This window comes from Mastigoproctus giganteus, chromosome 6, assembly GCF_048544385.1.
Source record: "Mastigoproctus giganteus isolate SK-2022 chromosome 6, ASM4854438v1, whole genome shotgun sequence".
Classification (NCBI taxonomy): Eukaryota; Metazoa; Arthropoda; class Arachnida; order Uropygi; family Thelyphonidae; genus Mastigoproctus; species Mastigoproctus giganteus.
Genome location: NC_143580.1, coordinates 55,351,870 through 55,377,546, shown reverse-complemented (window position 1 = coordinate 55,377,546; position 25,677 = coordinate 55,351,870). Strand labels below are relative to the sequence as shown.

The following is a 25,677-nucleotide window of genomic DNA, read 5'->3' as shown; positions in this document are numbered from 1 at the left end:
ACGCAAAGTGGTGGTCTTTCACCAGTTGATGAGAGTATTCTTCCACCTAGTACTGCCTGGTAACATAGAGGGGCGGCGTTCCTCCATGTGGTGTGGGCGCCACACCTCGACCCCTGCTTACGTTGGTTCACACCTGGGTGGTCACCCACCATGTACTTGTGCATGGGGGTTATACCCAGGATTACTAACAGTCCCACCATCGTGAAGGTGCAAGCAGAGGATTTGGCTGTCACAGACCGTCCGGACTTCGCCGAAATTGGGTCCACTTGACTTGAGTGTCACTCGAATATCAGTTCCATCAGCGTTTTAGACTCCCAGGTAGCAAGTACAGCTTGTCTGGCATATCTGAGAGAATGTCTGTGACAACCTCAAGGACCAAATGCTGTGAAATTCAAGATTAAATTCAACTCTTAAGGAATAAAACCCTAAACCAGTAGAGGGAAATTTGGGGGATGATGATCCAGACAGATAGAGATAAAGGTGAGCCTATGGCGTCCTATTGACGATTTATTGAACAGCTTATAAAGATAGGATTGGCATAACCTATCTTTATAACCTCACTGTATATGGCAATTGCAAGAATGCACTTGGAATACTGTATCCAAGTATGGAGACTGCATCTCAAAAACAAGATACTGACCTTCATGAAACAGACCAAAGATGAGTCAAGCCCTGGTGAGAAAAGGCAAAATTGGCAAAATGGTATCCATATGAGGAATAGCTTCGAATATATTGGCTACAGAACTTGGTGATTGGGTACCTTAGAGAGGGATATGATGGAGTTCTACAAAGCTCTAAGAGTGGGGGGAAGGTTAATAAAATGAATGAAGATGAAATTTTCTTAGTGTCATAAATGATACTAGAACTACATGCCACAAATTCAAATTACAAGGGAAGAGCCAGAGACTGGATTGTAGGTTTCTTTTCATCAGAAAGTTGTTACTTACTTTTTTTTTTTTTTTTGGTAGTTGTTGGCACATAGGCTTCTGTGGCCATAATGCACCTCCCAAGGTTTTTGCAGTACTTTGATCCAAGCCCGGGCGAGAATCGAACCCGCGACCTTTGGGTTGCCAGGCAGGCACTTTACCCACCTGGCTAGCCCGGTCAGCTTGTTACTTACTGGAATAAATTACCTCACAGGTAGCTGAGGCCAACAAACTGAGAAAATTCAAGAAAATAAAGTAAAATAAAATAAAAAAGTATAAGAAAGGTTCTTGTACTTCATGTAGTTCTCTACACATTTCCCTCCTTATACTGTTGGGTTTTTTTTTTTTTTTTTTTTGGCTAGTACTGCAGAAAGCCCAAAGCTTCCCTGCAGGATGTGGATAATCAAATAATAATATCTTACCGTGTGGACATATCTTGAATGGAATTCTGTTGCCTCTTTTAGAAACGTTAATCCAGGGTGAGATTCAATCACATCCTGAAAATAAAATATTAAAATTAGTCCTACCTAAGAATTACAAAAAAAAAAAAAAATCATACAACTGTTTGTCTCTTTGGCTGCATTAGAACAAGAGCAATTAACTAAGAAATAAGAAAGTGATAATGGGGGTTTCCTCTCAACCAGACACTCTGAAACATTTTGCATACATCATACCTTAAATATAAAGGTAAAAAATTTAATTTAAAAAGATTATATAGAGTCAAGCTGCAGGCCATTATTTTTAAATGTTGCTTCTAAAAAGAATTTAAATAATAATTGATTCATGTGAAGAAGTGACACTGTTCTATCCAAGGACAAAATTCTATACAGCATCTCCAATATAAAAGTAAAACCATTTATTTGACAAAATGGAATCTATAACACATTTCTGTGCCTATACTACTACTAGTAACAGTGTGAAATAACACCGAGGTGGCCATCTCTTTCCTGCACTGTGTCACATATTACACTGGAAATGTGCTGCATACACTTGGGGGCATATTAAGCCCCCAAGTGTTATCCCTGAATGGTTAATATGCTCCCAAGAAATATATATGCCATTTACTTTTAATAATTAAATTTTAATCTATATATCAAATAAAACAATGATATAATCCTTGAAACTTTATAAAATAAAACTGTTTCATAGGAAATACACAAAACAATCATATTCAAAATCTTAGACAAAATTTAAACTAATTTACAATCCCCCATAAGTTTCTTCGAATCCCCACCCCACAGGATCACAGCCCCCAGATTCAGAATCCACGAGTTAATAAATGTGTGTTCTCACAAAATCAACGTTGGACAGACAACTTGTGTGATCGAAAAACCAATAATTGTCTGTCCAACATGTCCAGTAAAGTTTCGAGACGACAGGATTCCCATAATGTTTTTTATACAATGTCAAAATCAATGTTGTTAAAAATTAACTAATAGCCCTACTTACCTGTACCAAATTAATACTCAAGGGTGGATAGTAAATTTTACATCTACACTCACACATGAGGTTTTTAGGACAGCAACACAAGAAGTATACAGAGTTACAATCGGGTGCTAAATGATTTTTTAATAATTCAGAAGAAAATGAAAAAGAAATTTTTGAAGTTACAAGTAAAGAAGGCACATGGGCTGATGGAATCTATCCAATTATATCAAAAGTAGCAGCAGAAGAGGTAAGAAAACCTTTGGCCATAGTTATGAGAGCATCCTTGGATTCAGAAGATCTCTGTACAAATTCAATATGTGGAAATGTCTCACCTATTTCACAATGGGTGACATGGAAGCCTATGATAGATATAAGTTGGTCTGTAACCAAGTCACAAAGGAGATTAGGCAGGCAAAGGCAGATTATCAGAAATCCTTGGCAAAGGATGCAAAGAAAAACAGAAAAGAGTTCTTTACCTATTTAAACTCAAGAAGGAAAGGGATGAATCAGATTGGTCCACTGGATGTTGATGGTTCAACAGTTGAGGATCCAGCTCAGGTGGCTAACAATCTAAACGAGTATTTTGCATCTACATTCACACATGTGGAGTTATTCAGGAAGGGGAATGTCGTAGGTGAAGTAAACATTGGCAGTGAGCTAGATGATTTTCTAATAACTGAGAGGAAAGTGGAGGAGAAATTGTTGAGGATAAACATAAAAAAGGCACCCAGAGTGGATGGGATCTATCCAGTTATATTAAAGGAGGCAGCAAAGGAAGTAAGCAAACCCCTAGCCATAATTATGAGAGCTTCTTTGGACTCAGGGGAGGTACCCATGGACTGGAGATGTGCAAATGTAACCCCAATTCACAAAGGAGGATCAAAGGCTGACACAAGTAATTATAGACCTGTTAGTTTAACTTCGGTTCCAGGAAAATTAATGGAGACACTGGTTAAAGAAGCACTGCAGGATCATCTGGACATGAATTCAGTTATAGCTCAGACACAGCATGGTTTTGTTAAGGGCAGGTCTTGTCTGACCAATTTGATTGGATACTATGATGTAGTCACAAAAGAACTGGATGCAGGGAATAACTTTGATATTATATATTTGGATCTTAGAAAGGCTTTTGATACTGTTGTGCATGGAAGACTGCTGCACAAATTGGAGAAGTGTGGCATTGGAGGCAAATTGCTGCTATGGATAAAGGGATGGTTGAGTGGCAGAAGACAGAGAGTGGTAATCAATGGACACTGCTCAACGTGGACTAATGTTATTAGTGGAGTTCCTCAGGGTTCAGTGTTGGGTCCATTGTTGTTTTCTGTATTTATAAATGATATTGATGATGGTGTATCAGGCTTAATGTCCAAGTTTGCAGACGATACCAAGGTTGGCAGGGTTGTTAAGGACACTACTGATACTATGCTGCTGCAACAGGATCTGGAAAGGTTGAGCAGATGGGCTGAGAGGTGGCAAATGAAGTTTAACATTGACAAATGTAAAGTACTACATATGGGAAACAGTAACCCCAGATCAACGTATCAACTCTGTGGTACTACGCTGACAGTGGTAGAGAATGAAAAGGACCCGGGGGTAATTGTGCAGGCAGATATGAAGTTCTCTGAGCAGTGCAGACGAGCTGCAAGAGTAGCTCATGGTGTCTTGTCAATGATATACAGGAATTTTTCTAGCAGGGACAGGGATGTGATTATTCCCTTGTATAAGGCATTGGTCAGGCCACACCTTGAGTACTGTATACAGGTCTGGAGGCCTCATTTCAAGAAGGATGTAGAGCTGCTGGAACGAGTACAGAGAAGGGCAACAAGATTAGTGAATGGAACAAAGGATTGCTCTTACGAAGAAAGGCTTAAGTTTTGCAAATTACAGAGCCTGGAGACTAGGCATCGGCGAGGTGATCTGATAGAGGTGTATAAGGCTTTGAATGGCTTGAGCATGCTCAATGCCGATGGGATTCTTCCTCTTGCTCAGAATAATCACCTGAGAGGGCATAAATTCAAATTGAGGAAGGACAGATGTCGGATAGATGTGCGGAAATTTGCCTTTAGCCAGCGGGCAGTTGGTTTGTGGAATAGACTCCCATCGCTTGTTGTTGAAGTTGATAGCCTAAACAAATTTAAGGCTCAGCTGGACAGGTATTTCGAACGAACGGAGGGGTGAAATGAGAGTAGTGGTTGTTTTTTTTTTTTTTTGGCTGATGCTGAACAAGCTTGCTTTCTTGCATCATATGCCTCTGCTAATGCTAATGCTAAAGGGGGTGGGGGTAAATCAAATGGCAAAGTGAATAATTACAGACTTTTCATTAGTTAAAGAAATACTGCATGATCATCTTGACAAAAATGCAGTTATACAGAAATTATGGCATAGATCTGTAAAGGACAGATGTTGTCTGACCAGTCTAATTAACTACTATGATCCGGTAACAAATGAACTGAGTGCAAAAAATAATTCTGACATCATATACTTAGACTTTGGTAAGGCTTTTGACACTGTTTCCAAAAAAAAGGCTACAAATTGGAGCAATGTGGCATTAGGGGCAAGTTAATACTATGGATAAAGGGATGGTTGAGGATAGGAGCACTGCTCTTCTTGGTTTTATTAGTGGAGTCTCTCAGGGCACAGTGGTGGAGTCCTGACTGTTTTCAATATTTATTAATGATACTAATAAAACTTATTTTCTAGGTTTTCAGATGACACTAAGGTTGACAGAGTGGTTAATGACAGTAATTAAGGCATACTAGTATTAGCATTAGTAGTGGCATATGATGCAAGAAAGCAAGTTTATGTAGCATCAGCCAAAAAAAAAAAATTTCCAATTTCACCTATCCATTTCCTCCAATAGTTTCTCTAGTTATTCCTTCAATTTATTTAAGCTATCAGCTTCCACAATGACAGATGGAAGTTGACTACAGAAATCAATCACTCACTGGCCTAAAGGCAAATTTTGACACATATATTTTACAATCATCTTTCACTAATTTGAATTCATCCCCCTCAAGTGCATAATCTGAACATGAGGTAGAATCCCATCAACATTGAGCTTGCTGAAACCATTCAATGCCTTAAATTCCTCAATAACACCACCTTGCAGGTGCCTAGTCTCCAGATGCTGCAATTTGCAGAACTGAAGCTTTCTTGGTAAGAGCATCCATTTGTCACCCCCCTCAATCTTATTGCACTTCTTTTTACTCATTCCAGCAACTCTACATCCTTGAGGCCTCCAAACATGTATGCAGTACTTAAGGTGTGGCCTGACCACTGCCTTATACAAAAGGATAATCACGTCCTTATCCCTGCTAGCAAAATTCCTGTATATCATTGACAAAACCCCATGATCTGTCCTGGCAGCCTGCCTACATTGCTGAGAGAACTTCATATCTGGCTGGGAAATTTCCCCTAGGTCTTATTTATTCTCCATTATCCTAAATGTAGTACTACAAAGTTTGTATGTTACTCTGGAGTTATTGCTACCCATTTGCAATACTTTGCATTTGTCAATGTTAAACTTCCTATATATCATTGACAAAATCCCATGAGCTGTCCTGGCAGCCTGCCCACATTGCTGAGAGAACTCCATATCTGGCTGGACAATTTTCCCCAGGTCTTTTTCATTCTCCAGTATCCTAAGTGTAGTATCACACAGTTGGTATGTTACTCTGGGGTTACTGCTACCCATATGCAGTACTTTGCATTTGCCAACGTTAAACTTCAGTTGTGACTTCTCAGCTCATCTACCTAATTTTTGTAGATCCTCTTGCAGTAGCATACTCTCATTACTCTCATTAACAACCCTGCTAACCTTTATATCATCTGCAAACTTGGACATTACGCCTGAAATGCCTTCATCAATATCATTGATAAATACAAAAAACAACAATGAGCCCAACACCACTGAGAAATTCCACTAATAACATTAGTCCATGAAGAGCAGTGTACATTGATTATCACTCTTATGTCTTCTCCCACTCAACCATCCATAGTAGCAACTTGCCCTTAATGAAACACAGTTCCAATTTGTAAAGCAGTATTTTTTCTGCAACAGTATCAAAAGCTTTTTCCTGAAATCCAAGTATATGATATCAAAATTATTTTTTGCATCCGGTTCCTTTGTAACCACTTCATAGTATCCAATCCAATTGGTCAGACAAGATTTCCCCTTAACAAACCCATGCTGTGTCTGAACTATAACTACGGTTGGCTAAGCTAAAGAAAGCCAACACAAGAACCACTGGAAACGTTGGCTAACTTACCCGGAAAATTAGTTTCCCAATACCGCACTCTAGTGCTGCTCGCTCAGTAAACAGATGGTAGGTGTTAGCGGTCTGGAGTAGAAGTTGAGAATGATATATTGATTGACAGGTAGACGTGGCAAACAATGAAATGATTGGTGGTGGGCCTGACAGACGACAAGCTACTGTGTAGTCATGGTTGGCAATATGATGTGTATTTATGAGTAAAGAATGGTTGATTATTTTAAAGTAGTTGAATCACCAACAGAGTCATGTGGAAAGTTCTGCTATTGTAAAAAAATGTTCTGCACAAGTTAGCATTGGCATTAGTTTCCCAATGCTCTAAGCTTTCTGCAAGTTTCACCAATAAACAATTTATCCCAAATGGTTTAATTTAAAAAACCATGTTCCAAAAGGAACATGGTTTTTAAAGAAAAAACCAATTTAAAGAAAAGTTTCAAAAATTATTTGAAGTTAATTTCCATATTGCAGTTATTACCTACTGTTTTAATTTGGTCACTCAAACCCTCAATATTAAGAGAAGTTGTTCTTACTGTTCTTTCAGCCTGTAGCCTGGTGAGAGGAATAACCACTTTCAGTTTTTAATTATTTCTTTTATTAAACTTATTAGGTAACTATTATTAATTACTAGTAATAATTGCATTTATCTCTTTTTATGACTTTTACTGAGTGAGAGTGACTGGGATAAAAAATTGAGAATACATCTTGTTTAGTAAATGTCTGTAGTAAATAAATATCAATTTATTAGTGGATTTAAGAAATTAATTGAATCATCCATAAACCAACATCCTCTGTACAGTACAGAACAGACAGAATGTAAACATACAGAATATAATGCTAAGAGGATACACTGTAAAAACAGTGTATACAAAACATAGATGTAATATGCAGGAAGAAATTATAAACAAATGAAATATCATAACACAGTTTAAGATAGAAATAAATTTAATATTAACATAAATCAGAGAATCTAGATCACTTACTAAGTTTTGTCTGAAAATTTTAATAGCTTCTGAGAGATACCTTTGAGGATATTGTACTTTTTTTTTTCCCCAAGAGATATATTAAGAAGTAACAGTAAGCTCATATATATATATATATATTTTTTTTTTATATCAAAATTTAATAATTTGGACTTATCATCAGCTGCAGAGGTAAAAAAAAAACATTTGAAGTTGGGGGATAACTAAGACTAGCAGTAATTTTTGACATTCATAACTCTCCCATAATAAACATTCCTATATTACTATACATGTAAGTGCACAAACTTATCATCCAAATCCCAAAATGATGCATTGCAGTATCATCTAGACAAGACTGCAGCAATAATTCAGACACAGCATGGGTTTGTTAAGGGAAAGTCTTGTCTGACAAATTTGATTGGATACTATGATGTAGTTACAAAGGAACTAGATGCAAAAAATAATTTTGATATCATATACAGTGAAACTTCCCTTTAACGGACAGCCATGGGGAATGAAAATATGTCCATTAGAGAGAAGTGTCTGCTAACAAGAAGTCTGAGGGAGAAAAAAAAAGAAAGAAAGAAAGAAAAATCGTTAAACGTTTAATGTAAAATTAAATTAAAATATATACAGATTTTGAACAATATTTTTGTAAATAATATACAATTACATACACAAGAGATAAAGAAAAATCATTAAACGTTTAATGTAAAATTAAATTAAATTATATACAGATTTTGCACATTATTTTTGTAAATAATATACATACAATTGTGCTATGCATATTATGACTTTATCTTAAGAAAAATACATACAGTAATCACTTATTTTCTTCTGCACCTTCTTCCGGCTGATAATTTTGTTTTCAACATTTGTTTGGAGTGAAGAAACCATCGAAAGTCCTTCAGTATCTTCTTCAGCGGAGAAAAACATTTTTAAACGATTGATTTGTATGAGCGCTTCTTCTATTTTCATTGGTGGTTCGTCGTTAATATGTTCTCCAACAGAATGACCTCCTTCCATTTCTTCATCCTCATGAGGAACTTCTTGAAAAATATCAATGATAATGTCGTTGATATCTAGAGCACCATCTTCTGTAGTGAGGTTCGAGTCTATATCTTTGTAGCCAGGGTCACTTGTAACTGAAGTATCGTACATTATCAATAGATGTTGAAGTTCTTGCTCTTCTTGGTGCTCCACATTGCTGTTCACAATTTCAATTTTTGCATTTGAGAAGCCAGATTTTACAAAACAGTTCACGACAGTTTGTTTTCTAATTGCTTTTACTGAAGAGGAAATCCATTGAATCGCATCTAGGATGCTGAGTTTCTTTGCAAGGTCACTCGCACATGTTACATCGTTCATGTTTGCAATGAGATGTCTTAAAACACGTTTTCTGTAGTGAAGTTTAAAATTTTTTATTATCCCTTGATCCAAGGGCTGACACTCTGCAGATGTGTTTGGTGGCAGAAAAACGATTTGAATGTTGGACAATTCAATGTGCGGGTGAGATGCAGCATTATCCATGAAAAGAATAATTTTTCTGTTTTGATGAATCATGTTTTGGTTAAAGTGACTTATCCATTCGCTGATGATATCTCGTGTCATCCACGCTTTTTTATTAGACTTCCAGTCAACATTCAAAAGATTCAACTTTATGCCCTTGAAACAACAAGGATTTTGTGGTTTTCCTATAACAAGAGGTTGTTCAAAGTCTCCCAGCATATTTGTACACAATAGTACAGTCAAGCGTTCCTTAGAAATGTTTCCGCCCTGGCACTTTTCGTTTTTTAGACTCATTGTTTTTTCAGGAAGAGCTTTAAAAAACAACCCTGTTTTGTCACAGTTGTAAATATCCTTAGCTTCAAAATCACGACATAAATCTTCCAATTTGATGGTCCACTCTGTTACAACCCCAGTATCAACAGATCCACCTTCACCACTTACGGTTTTCCAAGAAATTTTATGCTGAGTTTTGAACTTGTCTAGCCATCCCACAGAAGCTTTGAACTCATTTACTCCCATAGATTTTGCAACCTCCAAAGCCTTTTCCCTAATAATAGGCCCATTAATGGGAATTTTTTTAGCATGTGCACGACAAAACCACTCATACGTAACATTGTCAATTTGTAGTCCAACAGTTTTCGGGAATGATTTTTGAACCTGATCATTTCCGTGTTGCCAAAATTGTTTGAGCAGAATTTAATTTTTTTTCTTTAGGATGTCGCTTACCTGCGTCTTCCCGATTTTGAATTTTGCAGCGAGATTGCGAACACTATTTTTTTGCCAATCATATGCATTAGTGAGTTCGACTTTATCTTTTAAAGTTAAACGTTTACGAGAAGACATGTGCACTTCACACGACACTGAAGAAAACTTAAACTGAAAAGACGAAAGGCCGACCATATCCCCCCCCCTGCACACACCGAATTCATCAGAAATTTTACACGTGCCTTAAAATTCTTGAAACAGGGTTTAGAACCGCGATGTAAACCTTGATAAAATTCAGAGAATCGGAAATAGAAAATAAACACACGATTGAGGCAATACGTGGAAGAAACGTTCCTAGAAAAAGGGCCGTGAGCTCGCCCGCTGTCCATTATGGGGAGATCGAATTAAGTGCTAATCTAAACGAAACAGTGCAGATTGCCTGTCCGCGTCCGTTACAGAGAATGTCCACTAGACAGAAGCTGAACTGTACTTGGTTTGAACTGTACAGAAGCTGAACTGTACTAAGTTTCACTGTACTTGGATTTCAGGAAAGCTTTTGACACTGTTGCGAATGGAAAATTACTATTTGATGGTATGAACCAGAGCTGTAATGCTCAATACGTTCTACACTGATATCAATATTTGTAAAAGAATAAGAGAAGTTTACCTCAATATGATATGTAGAACACTTCCATATGATACTCTCCAGAAATTAAAACAAAAGCAATTAAAAATCAAAAATCTTACATTACAGTAAAAATAATTAAACAACAACTGAACACAATTAAAAATCAATTTAATGCAAATAAAATGGGAGGTATTTAGATGATGATCTAATTATTACTGATAGTAGCACTATTCAAGACATTTTACATTCTTTTAATAATATTCATTCATTCTAGACTCAAATTTAGATTGGAAAGGGAGAATACGGATACTAAGTCATTAAATTATCTAAATTTCACGCTTACTCGGGAATCGAATAAAATCCAATTTAAGATCTATTGTAAACCTGCAAACGCCAGTATGCTCCTGCATTATAACAGCTATTACCCATTCACCCACAAAAGATCTATTATCTTTAATCAATTTCTCAGTGCCTATAAATATTCAACAATGGAATCTGCTTTGGGCTCAGAAATACAAATATTAACCAGCAGATTCTTAAAAAGGGGTTACCCCCTTGCTACAATAAACCAAATTAAGGTACAAGCTAAGGATAGGATACAAAAAACAACACCAACCAACAATAGTAATATCAAAATATACTTTATTTCTGTCCTATATGCTGATAGTGGCACAAAGCTACCCCGGGGGCTCACATCTGGTGAGTATGGGCTTGGCAAACCCAGGATCCTGAACTGAATATCATCATTCTTCTCTTTCTTGGTGATGCCTTCTACTTCTCTCTCTCTCTCTCTCTCTCTCTCTCTCTCTCTCTCTCTCTCTCTCTCTCTCTCTCCCTCCCTCTCTCACACACACACACTGGGGGTAACTCGGGAATTTTTTTTTTTGGCTGGTCCAGCATAAGCCTCAGGCTTCCTTGTACCATATGGCTAATAATAATAACAATAATAATAATAATAATAATAATAACAGCTTAACAATTTAAAAAAGGAAAATCATTTTGCATTTTTTTACTTAATTTTTAATTGCGTTAATTGATTTTTAATTAGTTCAATTGTTTTTTAATCATTTTTTACTGTAATGTAAGATTTTTGCTTTTTTAATTGGTTTCATTTTAATTTCTGGAGAGTATCGTACAGAAGTGTTCTACGTATCATACTGAAGTAAACTTCTCTTATTCTTTTACAAATGGAAGATTACTGTACAAATTGTAGCAGTATAGTATTAAGGGTAAGTTGCTACAATAGATTAAAGGGTGGTTGAGTGGTAGAAGACAGAGAGTGGTAATCAATGGATGCTGCTCTTCGGACTGGACTCATGTTATTAGTGGAGTCCCACAGGGTTCGGTGTTGGGTCCACTGTTGTTTTCTGTATTTATTAATGATATCGATGAAGGTATATCAGGCTTAATCTCTAAGTCTGAAGATGATACAAAGGTTAGGGATTGTTAATGACACTAACGACAGTACGCTACTGCAACAGGATCTAGAAAAGTTGGGCAGATAGGCTGAGAAGTGGCAACTGAAGTTTAACATTTGACAAATGCAAAATACTGCATATGGGTAGGAGTAACCCCAGAGGAACATACCAACTGTGTGATACTACACTTAGGGTGGTAGAAAATGAAAAAGACTTGGGAGTGATTGTGCAGTCAGATATGAAGTTTTCTGAGCAATGCAGACAGGTTGCCAGAGCAGGTCAAGGGGTATTGTCAATGATATACAGGAACTATGCTAGCAGAGAAAATGAGGTGATTATTCCTTTGTATAAGGCAATGGTCAGGCCATGCATTGAGTACTGCGTACCGGTCTGGTGGCCTCATTTTAGGAAGGGTGTAGAGGCATGAGCATGTACAGAGAAGGGCAACAAGATTGGTGAATGGAACAAAGGGGTCCTCTTACTAAGAAAGGCTTAAGTTCTGCAAATTACAGCAGCTGGAGACTAGGCACCTATGAGGCGATCTGATTGAGGTGTATAAGGCCTTGAATGGGTTGCGCAGGTTAAATTCTGATGGGATTCTTCTGCTTTCTCAGATTACGAACCTGAGGGGGCATAAATTCAAATTGAGGAAAGAGAGTTGTAGAATAGATGTGCGGAATTTGCCTTTAGCCAGTGGGTGGTTAATTGCTGGAAAAAACTTGAAGTTGAGCATATGCATCATGCCCTAAACTTACAGGAAAACTTAAGCTTCAAAGATTACATAGAAGTGGATGAGAATGTCGAATGTTTCAGGATATGCATGAATGAAGAGGAACTCATTGCAGACGTAATGGAATCTACTGAAATGTGTAGTGATGAAGATGAGGAACCTAGTGTGGTTGAACAAGAAGTTTCAGTCAAAATTTTCATCAAGGATTAGAACTTATACGTCAATTTTTACAAGCGCAGCCTAGCTAAAAAAGTGAAATAACTGCTTCATGCACCTTCATAATTCTCTTTTAAAACATGCTCTACCATTGAAACAGCATGTTTTGATGGATTATGTTAAAGTATGAAACAATTCTCTTGTTAGGTCTTGATAGGTATGTAGCCTACGTAGAGAAATCTCCAATTTAATTGTAATCTTACTTCACTCTACACTCAATGCAAAATTTACAATCATAATTTTCTTGTGTAACACTGTAGTTACTGTAGTACATATAATAAATAAGATTATAATAAATTGTATTAGTAGAATTACATTAAATGTTCAAGCCTTTACTTGTTTTGTTGCTGATTTTATGAATGATTGATATAATCCTTTCGATATAACAACTGTTTTTCTCATTCTCCTATGGGATTGTTATATAGAGCTTTGACTGTATTTTCATCTCATATCAAACAGTTATTTTTCTGACCTTTACTGTAACAAATTTTTTTATATTCATGACCAGAGAATTAATAATAATAATATTTTCTGTTTATACTCTGGGATGGCCTTATAGAGTCAAAGAAGTTTACAAAAAAGAAGAAGAAGAAGAAGAATATTACTAACTATATTTTACAGCAACACATGGATTTGAACATGACATTCATAATGTCATGTTCGAATCCATTCATAATTCCAGATAGAAAGGAAATCAGTGTGAGGCCATTTAAATATTCTTGAATGATGATTAAGCTTAAATATGTTTTAATTAATTTCACTGTGGAAAAAAAAATATATATATACTTTTACTAAATTTCTGTAGTCATCATTCAGTCACAATTCTTATGCCAACAGAAATATTAGGTGTAACAGTGATGCCATTCTGTTTTCACAGTTTTATTTTAATAAAATTAGGTAGTGGTATAGAAATTTTCAGATCTTCTAAATAGTGCTGTTAATTTACTGCACAAATCTAAATCATTTCAGTTAGCCATCATTAAACTTAACTGTAACCCATGCACTCTGTTTTTTCAATGATAAATACTCTTTATTTCATGGTAATAGGTAATCCTAGTTCAAGTGAATTAATTTTTTCTTTGTTCCCTATATAAGTATAGGGAACTCTTGCTCAGATTAAGAACCTGAGGGAAGGCATAGATTCAAATTAAGGAAAGACAGTTGTAGAATAGATGTGCAAAAATTTGTCTTTAGCCAACAGATGGTTGATTGGTGGAACAGACTTCCATCTTTCGTTGTGGAAGTTGATAGCCTAAATAAATTTAAGGCTGAGCTTAACCAGCATTTGGAAAGAACAGAGAGGTGAAATGGGAGGCTTTTTTTTTGGCTGGTGCTGCATAAGCTTGCTTTCTTACATCGTATGCCTCTACTAATGTTAATGCTAATGCATACTGATTTAAATTACAACTTATTGCATTATTAGATGAAATTCAATCACTAACTCATCAGGGTTTCTGAAGTACCTGGTGACCTTCCAGGTGATGCACCTAAAATTTGGACCTCCAAAAATTGGAACAGAAAAGTCAAGTGCACACTGCTCTGGTTCAAGAGGATTTAGTTTTATTGGGAGTTTCCATCATTGGGGTAACATTTAATTATTATTATTATTAGCCATATGGTGCAAGGAAGTCTGAGGCTTATGCTGCATCAGCCAAAAAAAAAAAATTCCAGAGTTACCCTGAGAGAGAAAGTAGAAGGAGGAATCACCAGCTCAGGACCCTAGGTGTGCCAAGCCCATACTCACAAGATGTGAGCCCCTGGGGTGAATGATGTCTGCCAGGAGCAGAAATTAATGATGTAGCCAACAGATTGTCAGCATTACGAGAAAGGGGCAATAAAGAGAGCATTATTCTCCATGTGGGCACTAATGATATTTAGAGACATAACTAAAACGATGCCATTTTTAGTTTTTTAAGAAAGATTGCTGTGTACTAATATGCTGCTTTTGCACAAACTTTTACATTGTCTAATTCTTTCGCAGCCTGAGGCTTAAACCCTTAAAATGCTTTAGTCTAATTCACTTTATATACCATCAAGCATCTCTCATATTGTAGAGTTATACTTCATAACTGTTTTGTCATCATTGCATCACCAGGGTACCTACCCACCCACTGAAGAAGGGCCAAATAGCCCTGAAACAACACCAGGGAGAGAGCCTCATGATGTCCATAGTTTCCAAGAATAGGTAACAACAGTCTTCCCACTGGGGAAGCATTGCCTATTTGAGGAGTTTGAGTTTTTCAGTGGTGTGAGTTGAAGGAGTTACCATCCCTTTCATTCTTCTACACTGTTTCTTTTCCTCTTCCACTCTTACTATTTTTTTTGCTTTTCAAAGTCTAATAGGGACAAGTGGATAGTCAAGTTATTATCCCACACATATACAAAATAGCCCTGAAATGGTGCAGTCTGGGTGGTGGTGGTATCCACCGAGAATAAGTAACAATAGTCTTCTCCATTGGTGAAGCGTTACTTAATTGAAGTAGTGCAATATCGTGGCAACTCATTGTGAAGGTATTCACAATATGAGGTATAACTAAAATGATGCCATTTTTAGCTATTTTAGAATTGCTGCATACTGATACGCTGCTTTTGCATAAACCTTTACATTGATATTAAGTTGTTGTTGTTATTTGGTTTTTAAGAGCATTAGCGACTAAGGCCATATTGTTCCGGGAATATGCGGTGGTCATTCCCTGACCTTTCCGCACCCTCCGTATTTGGTGGTGATGGGCTCGAACCCTGGTCTAATCAAGAAGCATGTGCTACACACTGCTGCTCTTTCCCACCTGGCTACGGAGGCGTCCCCATTGATATTAAGTGCACAATGAGCTGGTGACTTGTTAGATAAATATAGGGCCATGCTGAAAAAATGCTGCAACTTATAAAAGAATGGGTATGTGTCTACTATTCTGCCCAAACCTGATAAGAGACCGTGGCAGTCTCTGGTAAGATTTAAAGGGATATAATCCCCCATGATAAAAATATTAGTGGATTTTTTTTTGTATTGCTGCAATACAAAGCTCAAGGAAAGCTCAAGGATTTCAAGAACACTGCTTTAGCTCCACCAACCACCTTTCAAAAAATGCTGGGACCACCACAGACTTATCAGAGGGGCTATATCTAAAATCCTTGTGGATTAACTGAAAACATTTCTTCAGCAGCAGGAAATGATGGGCATTCCTGCTGTTGTGTGTCTTTATGCAGTCTTTTTGACTTTGTTGTGTCGTAGTCAGTTTCGTGATCAGTTTCACTGACAGTACTAGATGAGCACCTAAGCTGCTCAAGTGCAGGATAATCATCATAATCCGTGGTCAACTCCTTTTTGACTGGGGGGTTAACTTTCCCTCCCAGGTTTCTGACCCTATCACAGGAAGGCAGGAGCAGTGCTGCTAGGAAGCCAAGCGGTTGGAAGAGTTGGTTAGTAAAAAAATTAATATTATGTAATAAAAAGAAAGGTGAATTACCTTTCTCTGTTCTTACTTGTGATTTTAAGTACAGAACTAGTTTATAAATGAACTACTGAGAGAAAATGATATAACTTAAAAAAGAATGCAGACATTGTGGAGATGTCAGAGACATGGTGTCACTCAGGAATAAGAGATTCAGACTTTGAATATGGGGTGTACAATGCATACAAGAGACAAATGAGACAAGGAGGGGGAAGAGGTTATGCTCTTAGTTAAGAAGCACATAAAATCTAAGGTAGTGCGTCTAGTGGACAAGGGTAGTTGATGCAACATTGGGTCAGTTTGGTGTGACGTAGCCATCACATTAACCTTGGGAGAGGTAGGTCTGCTAAAGCGACTTTAAAGATGTTTTATTATTATTATTATTATTATAATTTATTACTATTATTATGCCAGTCTCCCAGCATGATAGAGGCATGTTCGCTTCCGCCAAAGCAGGACTTGAACCCAGATTCATCAGGCTGGTAGTCCAGTGTCGTAACCACTGGGCCATTGCACCCCATTTTTATTATTATTATATAATATTACTATTTTTTTTTTCTTTGCTTCTATTCTTTTACTGTCAACTTTAATGCTGTAACCCTTTCTACCAATTCAGTTATTTTAGGACATTCCTTTCGTTACCAGTTATGATAGTCATCCAGATATACTTGTGATTTGCTCTGGAATTACTTCATTTACTATGTTCTTCAACTCAACCCGTTACAGCCTTATTACTTGTGCAGCTGTGTGCATCACTGTTCGTGTACTCAAAATTTCTGGCAATAAATTTACATTGAGTGATTGATTGATTGTATTGAAAGCATCAGCCATTTGCAGTGACCCAACAATTAATGCATAACAGTTATTTTCAGGAAGGACCTGCCAGGTTCCTCTCAACTGCTACCAGATTAATCTTATTTTCATTATGAAATATCAGTCGGTCCGATTGCTAACATTTACCAATTCAAGCACTGCTGACTACTGAATGCTGTTTTGCTAGTAGAGAACAGTAACGTGCCATTCATAACAGATGAAATGAAGTTCTTATTTATACCTTATTTAAACAGCTTATTATTTTAGCTTGTGAAAAACAGGGACAAATCAAAATACAAACCTGAATTAAGGGGAGGAAGTCCTCTGGAATAAGATAATTTCGTACTCCTCTTGTCAACACCCGTACAAACCGAGATGCTTCATCATGGCATGAATTAACTACCCTAAGAACACATGCACGACATATACACAAATACACAAAAAAAAAGAAAAAAAAGTTAAATATTGATTAAAACTTTTTATTATGTATGGTGAATATTACTTAAATCATTTATCCAATAAATAAAATATTTCATTTTTTTTTTTTTCTTTATCTTATTTCTCTTACACACCCTACCATGGAATCATGGTTTAACCATTTGAACACCCCGTGTAATACTTCATAATGTATTTGATCTCGTCTCCCCTTATCCATTATTATGTAATGAAATTTGGTAAACTTTGTTTTAATGGGCTATATGCAGGTCAAGTCCTGTCTGCTAAATTCTGAAGCTTTATAAGCTTAACTTGCTTATATCATTTGTCACTATTAACACTAATACTCATCAGATACCTAAGTGTCAGATACCTAATGATATCTGACACTCAGCAAGGTGATGGAAGGTAATGGTTAGGAAAATCTTGGGACTCTCCTTTATTGCAAAAATATTTTAGCCAATGGTAAATACCATTGATTATGGTATTTAAAACAATTTTAAAAACTTGTTAAAATATTCAGAGTAAAACCTCAAAGTGCTGGTAACTTTTTTGATATAACTACTTCAGTCTGATGGTATTTACCATCAGGCTATGGTATTATTATCTTCCTAGTGATTGTTATTCAGCCAATGGGAAAAGAGGGATGCGGGTTATGTATAATACATATGAAATACTAAAATACATGAAAGAAGCTTTTACTGGAAGACTGCTGCACAAATTGGAGCAGTGTGGCATTGGAGGCAAATTGTTGCTATGGATAAAGGGGTGGTTGAGGGGGAGAAGACGGAGAGTGGTAATCAATGGACACTGCTCATCGTGGACTAATGTTATTAGTGGAGTCCTCAGGGTTCAGTGTTGGGTCCATTATTGTTTTCTGTATTTATAAATGATACTGATGATGGTATATCAAGCTTAATGTCCAAGTTTTCAGATGATACAAAGGTTGGCAGGGTTGTCAAGGACACTACTGACACTATGCTGCTGCAACAGGATCTGGAAAGGTTGAGCAGATAGGCCACGATGAGCAGTTGATGGACACTGCTCATCGTGGACTAATGTTATTAGTGGAGTCCCTCAGGGTTCAGTGTTCGGTCCATTATTGTTTTCTGTATTTATAAATGATACTGATGATGGTATATCAAGCTTAATGTCCAAGTTTGCAGAAGATACAAAGGTTGGCAGGGTTGTCAAGGACACTACCAACACTATGCTGTTGCAACAGGATCTAGAAAGGTTGAGCAGAGGGGCTGAGAGGTGGCAAATGAAGTTTAACATTGACAAATGTAAAGTACTACATATGGGAAACAGCAACCCCAGAGCAACGTATCAACTCTGTGGTTCTACACTGACAGTGATAGAAAATGAAAAGGACCTGGGGGTAACTGTGCAGGAAGATATGAAGTTCTCTGAGCAGTGCAGACGGGCTGCAAGAGTAGCTCATGGTGTCTTGTCAATGATATACAGGAATTTTTCTAGCAGGGATAAGGAGGTGATTATTCCCTTGTATAAGGCAATGGTCAGGCCACACCTTGAGTACTGTATACAGGTCTGGAGGCCTCATTTCAAGAAGGATGTAGAGCTGCCGGAACGAGTACAGAGAAGGGCAACAAGATTAGTGAATGGAACAAAGGGGTACTCTTACGAAGAAAGCTCAAGTTATGCAAATTACAGTGTCTGGAGACTAGGCACCAGCGAGGTGATCTGATAGAGGTGTATAAAGCCTTGAATGGTTTGAGCATGCTCAATGCTGATGGGATTCTTCCTCTTGCTCAGAATAATCACCTGAGAGGACATAAATTCAAATTGAGGAAAGACAGATGTAGGATAGATGTGCGGAAATTTGGCCTTTAGCCAGCATGTAGTTAGTTGGTACGTATCTTTAAGAGTATAATAATCTATATAATATTGGTGTAAACACACCACAGACAACTCTTAAACAAAAAACTATGTTAGAAGTGTGAAGGGCATAATTTTATCTATATCTCATATTGTGCTCTTCCTTCACAACGAGTTACCATGTATTGCACACCTCAAATAAGGAAAGCTTCGCTAAAAGAGAAGACTATTATTACTTATTCTCAGTGGGCACCACCACCACCCAGACAGCACCATTTCAAGGCTTGTTGGCCTTTCATCAGTGGGTGGGCAGGTACCCTAGTATTGTAGACATGACAATCCGTCTGGGTGGTGGTGCCCACTGAGAATAAGTGACAATAGTCTTCTCTTTTAGTGAAGCATTACTTATTCACAGTAGTGCAATACATGGCAACTCATTGTGAAGGAAGAGCACAATATGAGATACAGATAAAATGTTGCCCTTCACACTTCTAACATAGTTTTTTGTTTAAGAGTTGTCTTTGGTGTGTTTACACCAATATTATATAGTAAAGTATTTATGTATTCATAGCTGAGGAAGAGACACACAGTGTCAAAAGCTTCTGTAAGTATTTTATTTTATTTTATCAAAAGAAGCGAGCGCAGCGAGCAGGGGGCGAAGCTCCCTAGTATATATTATAATAGTTAGATAGTTGGTTTATGGAATTGTGAAAGGTCTGTTTAATTGGATGGTATCCATTAATTTCTGAAGTCTGTTAAATTGTGGTCTATTAAAGTGGGTTTACTCTCATAATAATGATGTCACATCATAATTAAAATTTGTGAAGTAACATCAGAACCAGCTTGGAAAATTATGAGACCTGGAGTAATGGTGTATGCATACACCTTTTAACAATCCAAAAAATTTTAATGACAAATTTTGAATTAAAAAAAGCAAATGTACAATGCTTTTTTGAGAATGTGGGACCTTTTAATGAGTAATTATAGTGGGATTTTTTAATGAGTAATTATATATTTTTCAATCCATATAATATTATTACTGCTTACACTGACAACCTTTTGGATAAGTGTTTTGCTAAGTCTGATCTTGAAAATACGATAAAGTATTTTTCGCTAGTTCTCTTTAACCTTTAGACAGCAGCTTAAAGCTGCTCTCTCTCTCTCTCTCTCTCTCTCTCTCTTTTTCTCTCCCCCCCCCAGTAAATCCCAAGGGCCAAGGCTTTTTATTTACAGAATTAGGGGCTGCTAACTGCTTTTTTTTTTTTTTTTTTTTTTTTTTTTTTTTTTTTAACTTAGACAACAGCTCTTCCTCTAAGAAAGAGCTGTTGTTTTTTGTAAGTGTATTAGAAAAAAGATGTATTCCTGTGGAAAATGTTCTACAATGTTCTTTACTGGCTGTCCTGGATTTAGGAAGAGTTGTGGCAGGCAGTTTTTTTTTTTTTTTTTGGCTGATGTTGTATACACATACTTCCTTTATCATTTGCTATTACTAATACTAGGGCCCAAAACTATTCTTGATTTTTCAACATGCCTGCTATGCATGTCTCTATCAACAAATTTGAATCAGACTCATCCAGAGGTTACTGGTAATTATGCCCTGGTCTTCTTTCTCAGAAGTACTCAAAGTTCACAAATGGTTATGCAAGATAGTCAAATAGGCAGTCCTTACCAGTCAGTTAAGTCATATCTATGTAGGGAGACCTCTTTGGGACCAAAATCTCCACAGACATTAAAGATATAAAAGCTAGCCAACTCTTCCTTGATGAAAAGGTGAGTGAAATGTGTCAGAAAGTTTTTAAAAGTTGATCTTTCACAAATTCCTTTGAGATGGCAGCACCCCCTATGCATTTTATATATCAAGATTATTGCAATAGTGTGGAAGAAAGATTGGTTCGATTTCATTGATAATAAATAAATATTGCAATTTTTAATAAAATAACTAACATAATTCATCTTCTTTTTTCTTTTTTTTTATGAAACCCCAAACACAAGAAGTATTAGAACCTATGGTACTTAGTACCGTGCATGGATTGATCCTTGAGACTGTCGCAGACATTCTCTCAGGTATGCCAAGCTGTGCTTGCTACCTGGGAGTCTAAAATGCTGACAGAACTGATATTCCGGTAACACTCAAGTCAAGTCGATCTAATTTTGGCAAAGTCCAATCAATCTGTGACAACCAAATCCTCTGCTTGCATCTTCACAATGATGGGACTGTTAGTAACCTGGGTATAACCACTGCTCATCTCAGTTGTACGAATTATTCGCTGCATGATTCCTTTTGCATCAAAGGTAGTATTTGTGCATATGTTCTGTCAGAGACAGCAATTTGGAATCTCTTTTCAATCTTCTCTGGCTTAAAATCTATCTACTCCATTCTGTCAAATACATTCTCTCAACTCCACTAATCACTTGAAACTCTTTGACTTCCTCTCTTTGAACCTTGACTTTCTCCAGTCCAACTTTTCTAACAGTGAGGTAATTTTCCTTGGTGATTTTGATGTTTACAACACCAGCTGGCTTCCATTTTCTAGCCACATGGACCCAGCTAATCTAGATGCTGTGGCTTTTACAATTACTAATGACCTTGCATAGATTGTTTATTTACCTACCAGAATACCAGAGAATCCTAACCATGCAGCCAACATACTTGATATTTTTCTCACAAACAACCCTTCTAAGTACGCAGTCAAGGTGAGTAGTCCTCAAGGCACCTCAACCACAACTTGATGATGGTCTCTACTCCAATAGAGCTGTTCTCTAGTGGACATTCTTGACCTTGTGTTGTTTGGCATTACAAGAATGCAAAATGGGATGATCTGCAAGGTTTCTTTTCCTTTGTCAGATTCCTGTTTCAAATCATCTGAAGTCAGTGTTTTCTCATATCATGTCAGTGAAATTATTCTTGTAGAGATGGAATACTTTATTCCACACTCCATTTTAAAATCTCATCCTTTATCTAAACCTTGGTTACACTAAATGTGCTAAGGCTGTTCAAGATAAGAATGTTGCATATTGTAATTGGCTGGTTTCCAAATCTCCAGGTTCAAATTCTGCCTACACCAAAGCTTGCAACAATTGTTAAGCAGTTATTAATCAGTCCAAACTAGATTTAAAACAGATCAAAAGTATAAAAACTTGCTTGTTGTCCAAATGATAGCCAAGCATTCTGGTCTCTTGCCAAAGCCACTGGCAACAACTTTTGCCCATCTCCATTCCCACCTCTGTCAAACAAGATGGTTCTATTGCCACTTCAGCCAAAGATAGAACTGACCTGCTAGCATCCTATTTTTCTTCCAATTCATGTATTGATGATCTTAGTATACCACCTCCCACCCATTCCCAGTACATTGTATTCAATGTCTCCTGTGGTCTTCTGTCAAAAGGATGTCAGAAGGATTTTGATCAATCTTGATGCTAAGAAATTCCAGGTCCTGATGGTATTTCTCCACTTGTTTTCAAAACCTGTGCTTCTGAATTTACTCCTGTATCATGTCACCTTTTTTCACTTTCTTATTCCAAAAGTGTTTTTCCTTCTGCTTGGAAATTTTCTCATATCCAACCAGTTCCTGTAAAGGGTGATAAATACCTCCCATCTCAGTATTGTTATATTGCACTTACTTCTACTCTTTCTAAAGTAATGGAGAATTCAATTAACCACCAACTCTTAAAATATCTAGAAACAATGATCTGATCAACAATTGTCGGTATGGATTCTGTCAGTGTCAATCCAGTGGTGACATTCTGGCTTATGTTACCCAACTAACATAATTCATTTTCTGGTAGCAATTCAGTAAATAACATATCCAGTCGTACCCTGCAATATGAACCATTCATTTCACAGGAACCTCAGAACAATTATGTGCATAGTTAGTTCAAGCACTGATTGGTGCCAATCAGTGCCAAAGATGCTTGCATTCATTAAACTTTTCACAAATGACCACCTATTCAATGTGCAAGGCACAATGTTTCCTGCAACTTTTTATGTGCCAGTAACAACTTATTAAGTCAACTCTCAGAGTTGTATTGTGACACTTATATAACAATTACAAAATTTTTGATGGGTATCCTTGGTCAAGAAATGCCTCCACCATTGCCGATAGATTTGTAGCTCTCAGCTCTGAAGATGATGCACTAAATGTGAATATTCCTATTTCTAACTGACAAATTATTATTAATCATCAACATGGCACAGGCATTGAACTCAGTTGTTGTGGTTCAGGGTGAGTTCACCCTCCTATTAATTGTAATGGTAGCCATTCATCAGCTGATCCAATTCAAGGAACAGAAGTTGCTCAGTGTGAATGACTGCTTTTTACTTCAATTCATGTTGAAACGATCTGCCTCAAGTTACTTTTGTGAAAGATTGCATAAAGAATCTCTAACCAATCAACTATCACCCACTGAGCTACACAGACTTTGTCTTGAAGAACAACCACCCGAATAGTGAGTTTTTTTTTTGTTAGTGCATTGGCTTCTGTGGCCATAATGCACCTTCCAAAGTTTTTGCATTTTATTCTGATCCAGACCTGAGGCGGGATTTGAACCTGCGACCTTTGGGTTGCCAGGCAGGCACTTTACCCACCTGGCTGGCCTGGTCGGCCCCGAATACTGAAACTCTCTTAATGTGATACCATTATTGAATGAAGTCCAATCCAATTTGCTTCAATCCCAATCTTTATCAGTTATCCATTCTGCATGTACTTCAAAATGTGTTTTCAGTAACCTTCAGAATTCTAGCATTCCACCTGTTCACAACCCACACATTCCAAGACATTAACTATCCTCACTAGGGACAAAAATCTTCATTTCCAGATGAGGTCCTTTAACCATCTCTGATAATATTAGAAATCTTTTAGCTTCTGAGCATAAAATATTTATTGATATTCATACAGTGAAAAGCTGTTTTTCTCCTATTTCTCCTTCATCATTACTTGTCCTTCAGCCAATCATCAGACAGTTTTTGTATCTCCTGTCATGGTCACCATGAGTCTTAGTTAAACTGTTCAAAGATAAGCTTACATTAGCTCTTCTAAAAAGTCTGAAAATATATAGCAATCATTGTTCACAGATAAAAATTTCTTCCTTCCTTCACCTCACTCATAAAAACAAGGATTATTCTCTTACTACGTTTACTATCACAACTGCAGAAGCACTGTAAAAAATCTCTCTGTTTTTAAGTCCACAATAGATGTTAATAACTTTGATATCTATCTTTTGACTGAAACTCAGACATTTATGATTCGGAGGTTGCAACAACCAACTTCAATATCTACAGGAGGGATAGTGGAATCTGTGGTGATGGTGGCAATGTCCTAATTCACTGTAAGAGAATCACATGTACTCAATCTGTAATATTTAATGACCTTGAGACACTTTAATGCATCCTTTTCTTCAAATTGGCAGTCTGAAGATGCTTATCTTTCCTGTATATTTTCATCATTCACTTACCTCAACTAATTTTCAGCACCTTCATCAATTGCTCAATACTATATTTCCAGAGATTCGATCCTCTGATCTTACTATCATTGCAGATGACTTTAATGCACAACACGCTGAAACTGAGATCTGCAACTGGATTCGACATACTACACTGCTTTTAATTGCATAAATAGCTTTTGTCTTGGGCAGTACTGTGGTGTGCCTCTCAAGATCAAAGTTCTACCTGGATCTCGTTTGCTTCCTTTAATGTAACTGTAAGACAAGATACTCCACTCTTCAGTCTGATCACATCCCTCTTATTTGTCAGTTTCACTCTTCTATCAAACATTTTAACACATCACTCTTTGAAAACTTACAGACAACTTCAGGAAGGCTAAATAGAATCTTATAATTATCATCCTTGGAAATCTCAATCTACAATTTTTGAGATTTTTGAGATTTGAGATTTTGAGATTATGCCTAACAATAAGGACCATTTAACTGATGCTTTTCATGCCATTCTCTAAGTTATCAACAATTACGTTCTCATCTCTAGCACCTACAATGCCAAATTTTTTCACTGTTATAATAAGGAGATCATAATTAAGATTAAATCAAAAGAACTGTTTTGTAATTAAGTGCAACCTGTCAATTATCAGAATTTCAGTGGAGCATCAAAATCTTATCCAACCTGCTTATCATATTTATATAAATTCTGTTCCAAATAGCTTAATCACTAATAATAACACCAATCTTTTTTTGAGCCTGATGTCATTTTTGGTGATTAAGGTAATAAATGACCTTCATAAAATCTAACTCCTGCCAACAACCCCTCAAATCTCAAATTGGACCATAATATATCAATTATTGGATCTCAACTGATTGCTGATGCCCTCTCTGAATTCTTTGATACCTCTTAAATATTCTCTT

General features: G+C 36.8%; 1 protein-coding gene across 1 annotated transcript in view; it reads right to left on the bottom strand.

Moving 5' to 3' along the window:
- LOC150084291 (uncharacterized) overlaps positions 1 to 25,677 on the bottom strand; it is a 282,690-nt gene that overhangs the window by 97,853 nt on the left and 159,160 nt on the right. Inside the window, exons 4-5 of the mRNA XM_090375967.1 lie at positions 17,354 to 17,456; positions 1,349 to 1,423 (exon numbers count right to left, since the gene is read on the bottom strand). Coding sequence (XP_090232093.1) covers positions 1,349 to 1,423; positions 17,354 to 17,456 — 178 coding nt within the window. The remainder of the gene's footprint in view (positions 1 to 1,348; positions 1,424 to 17,353; positions 17,457 to 25,677) is intronic.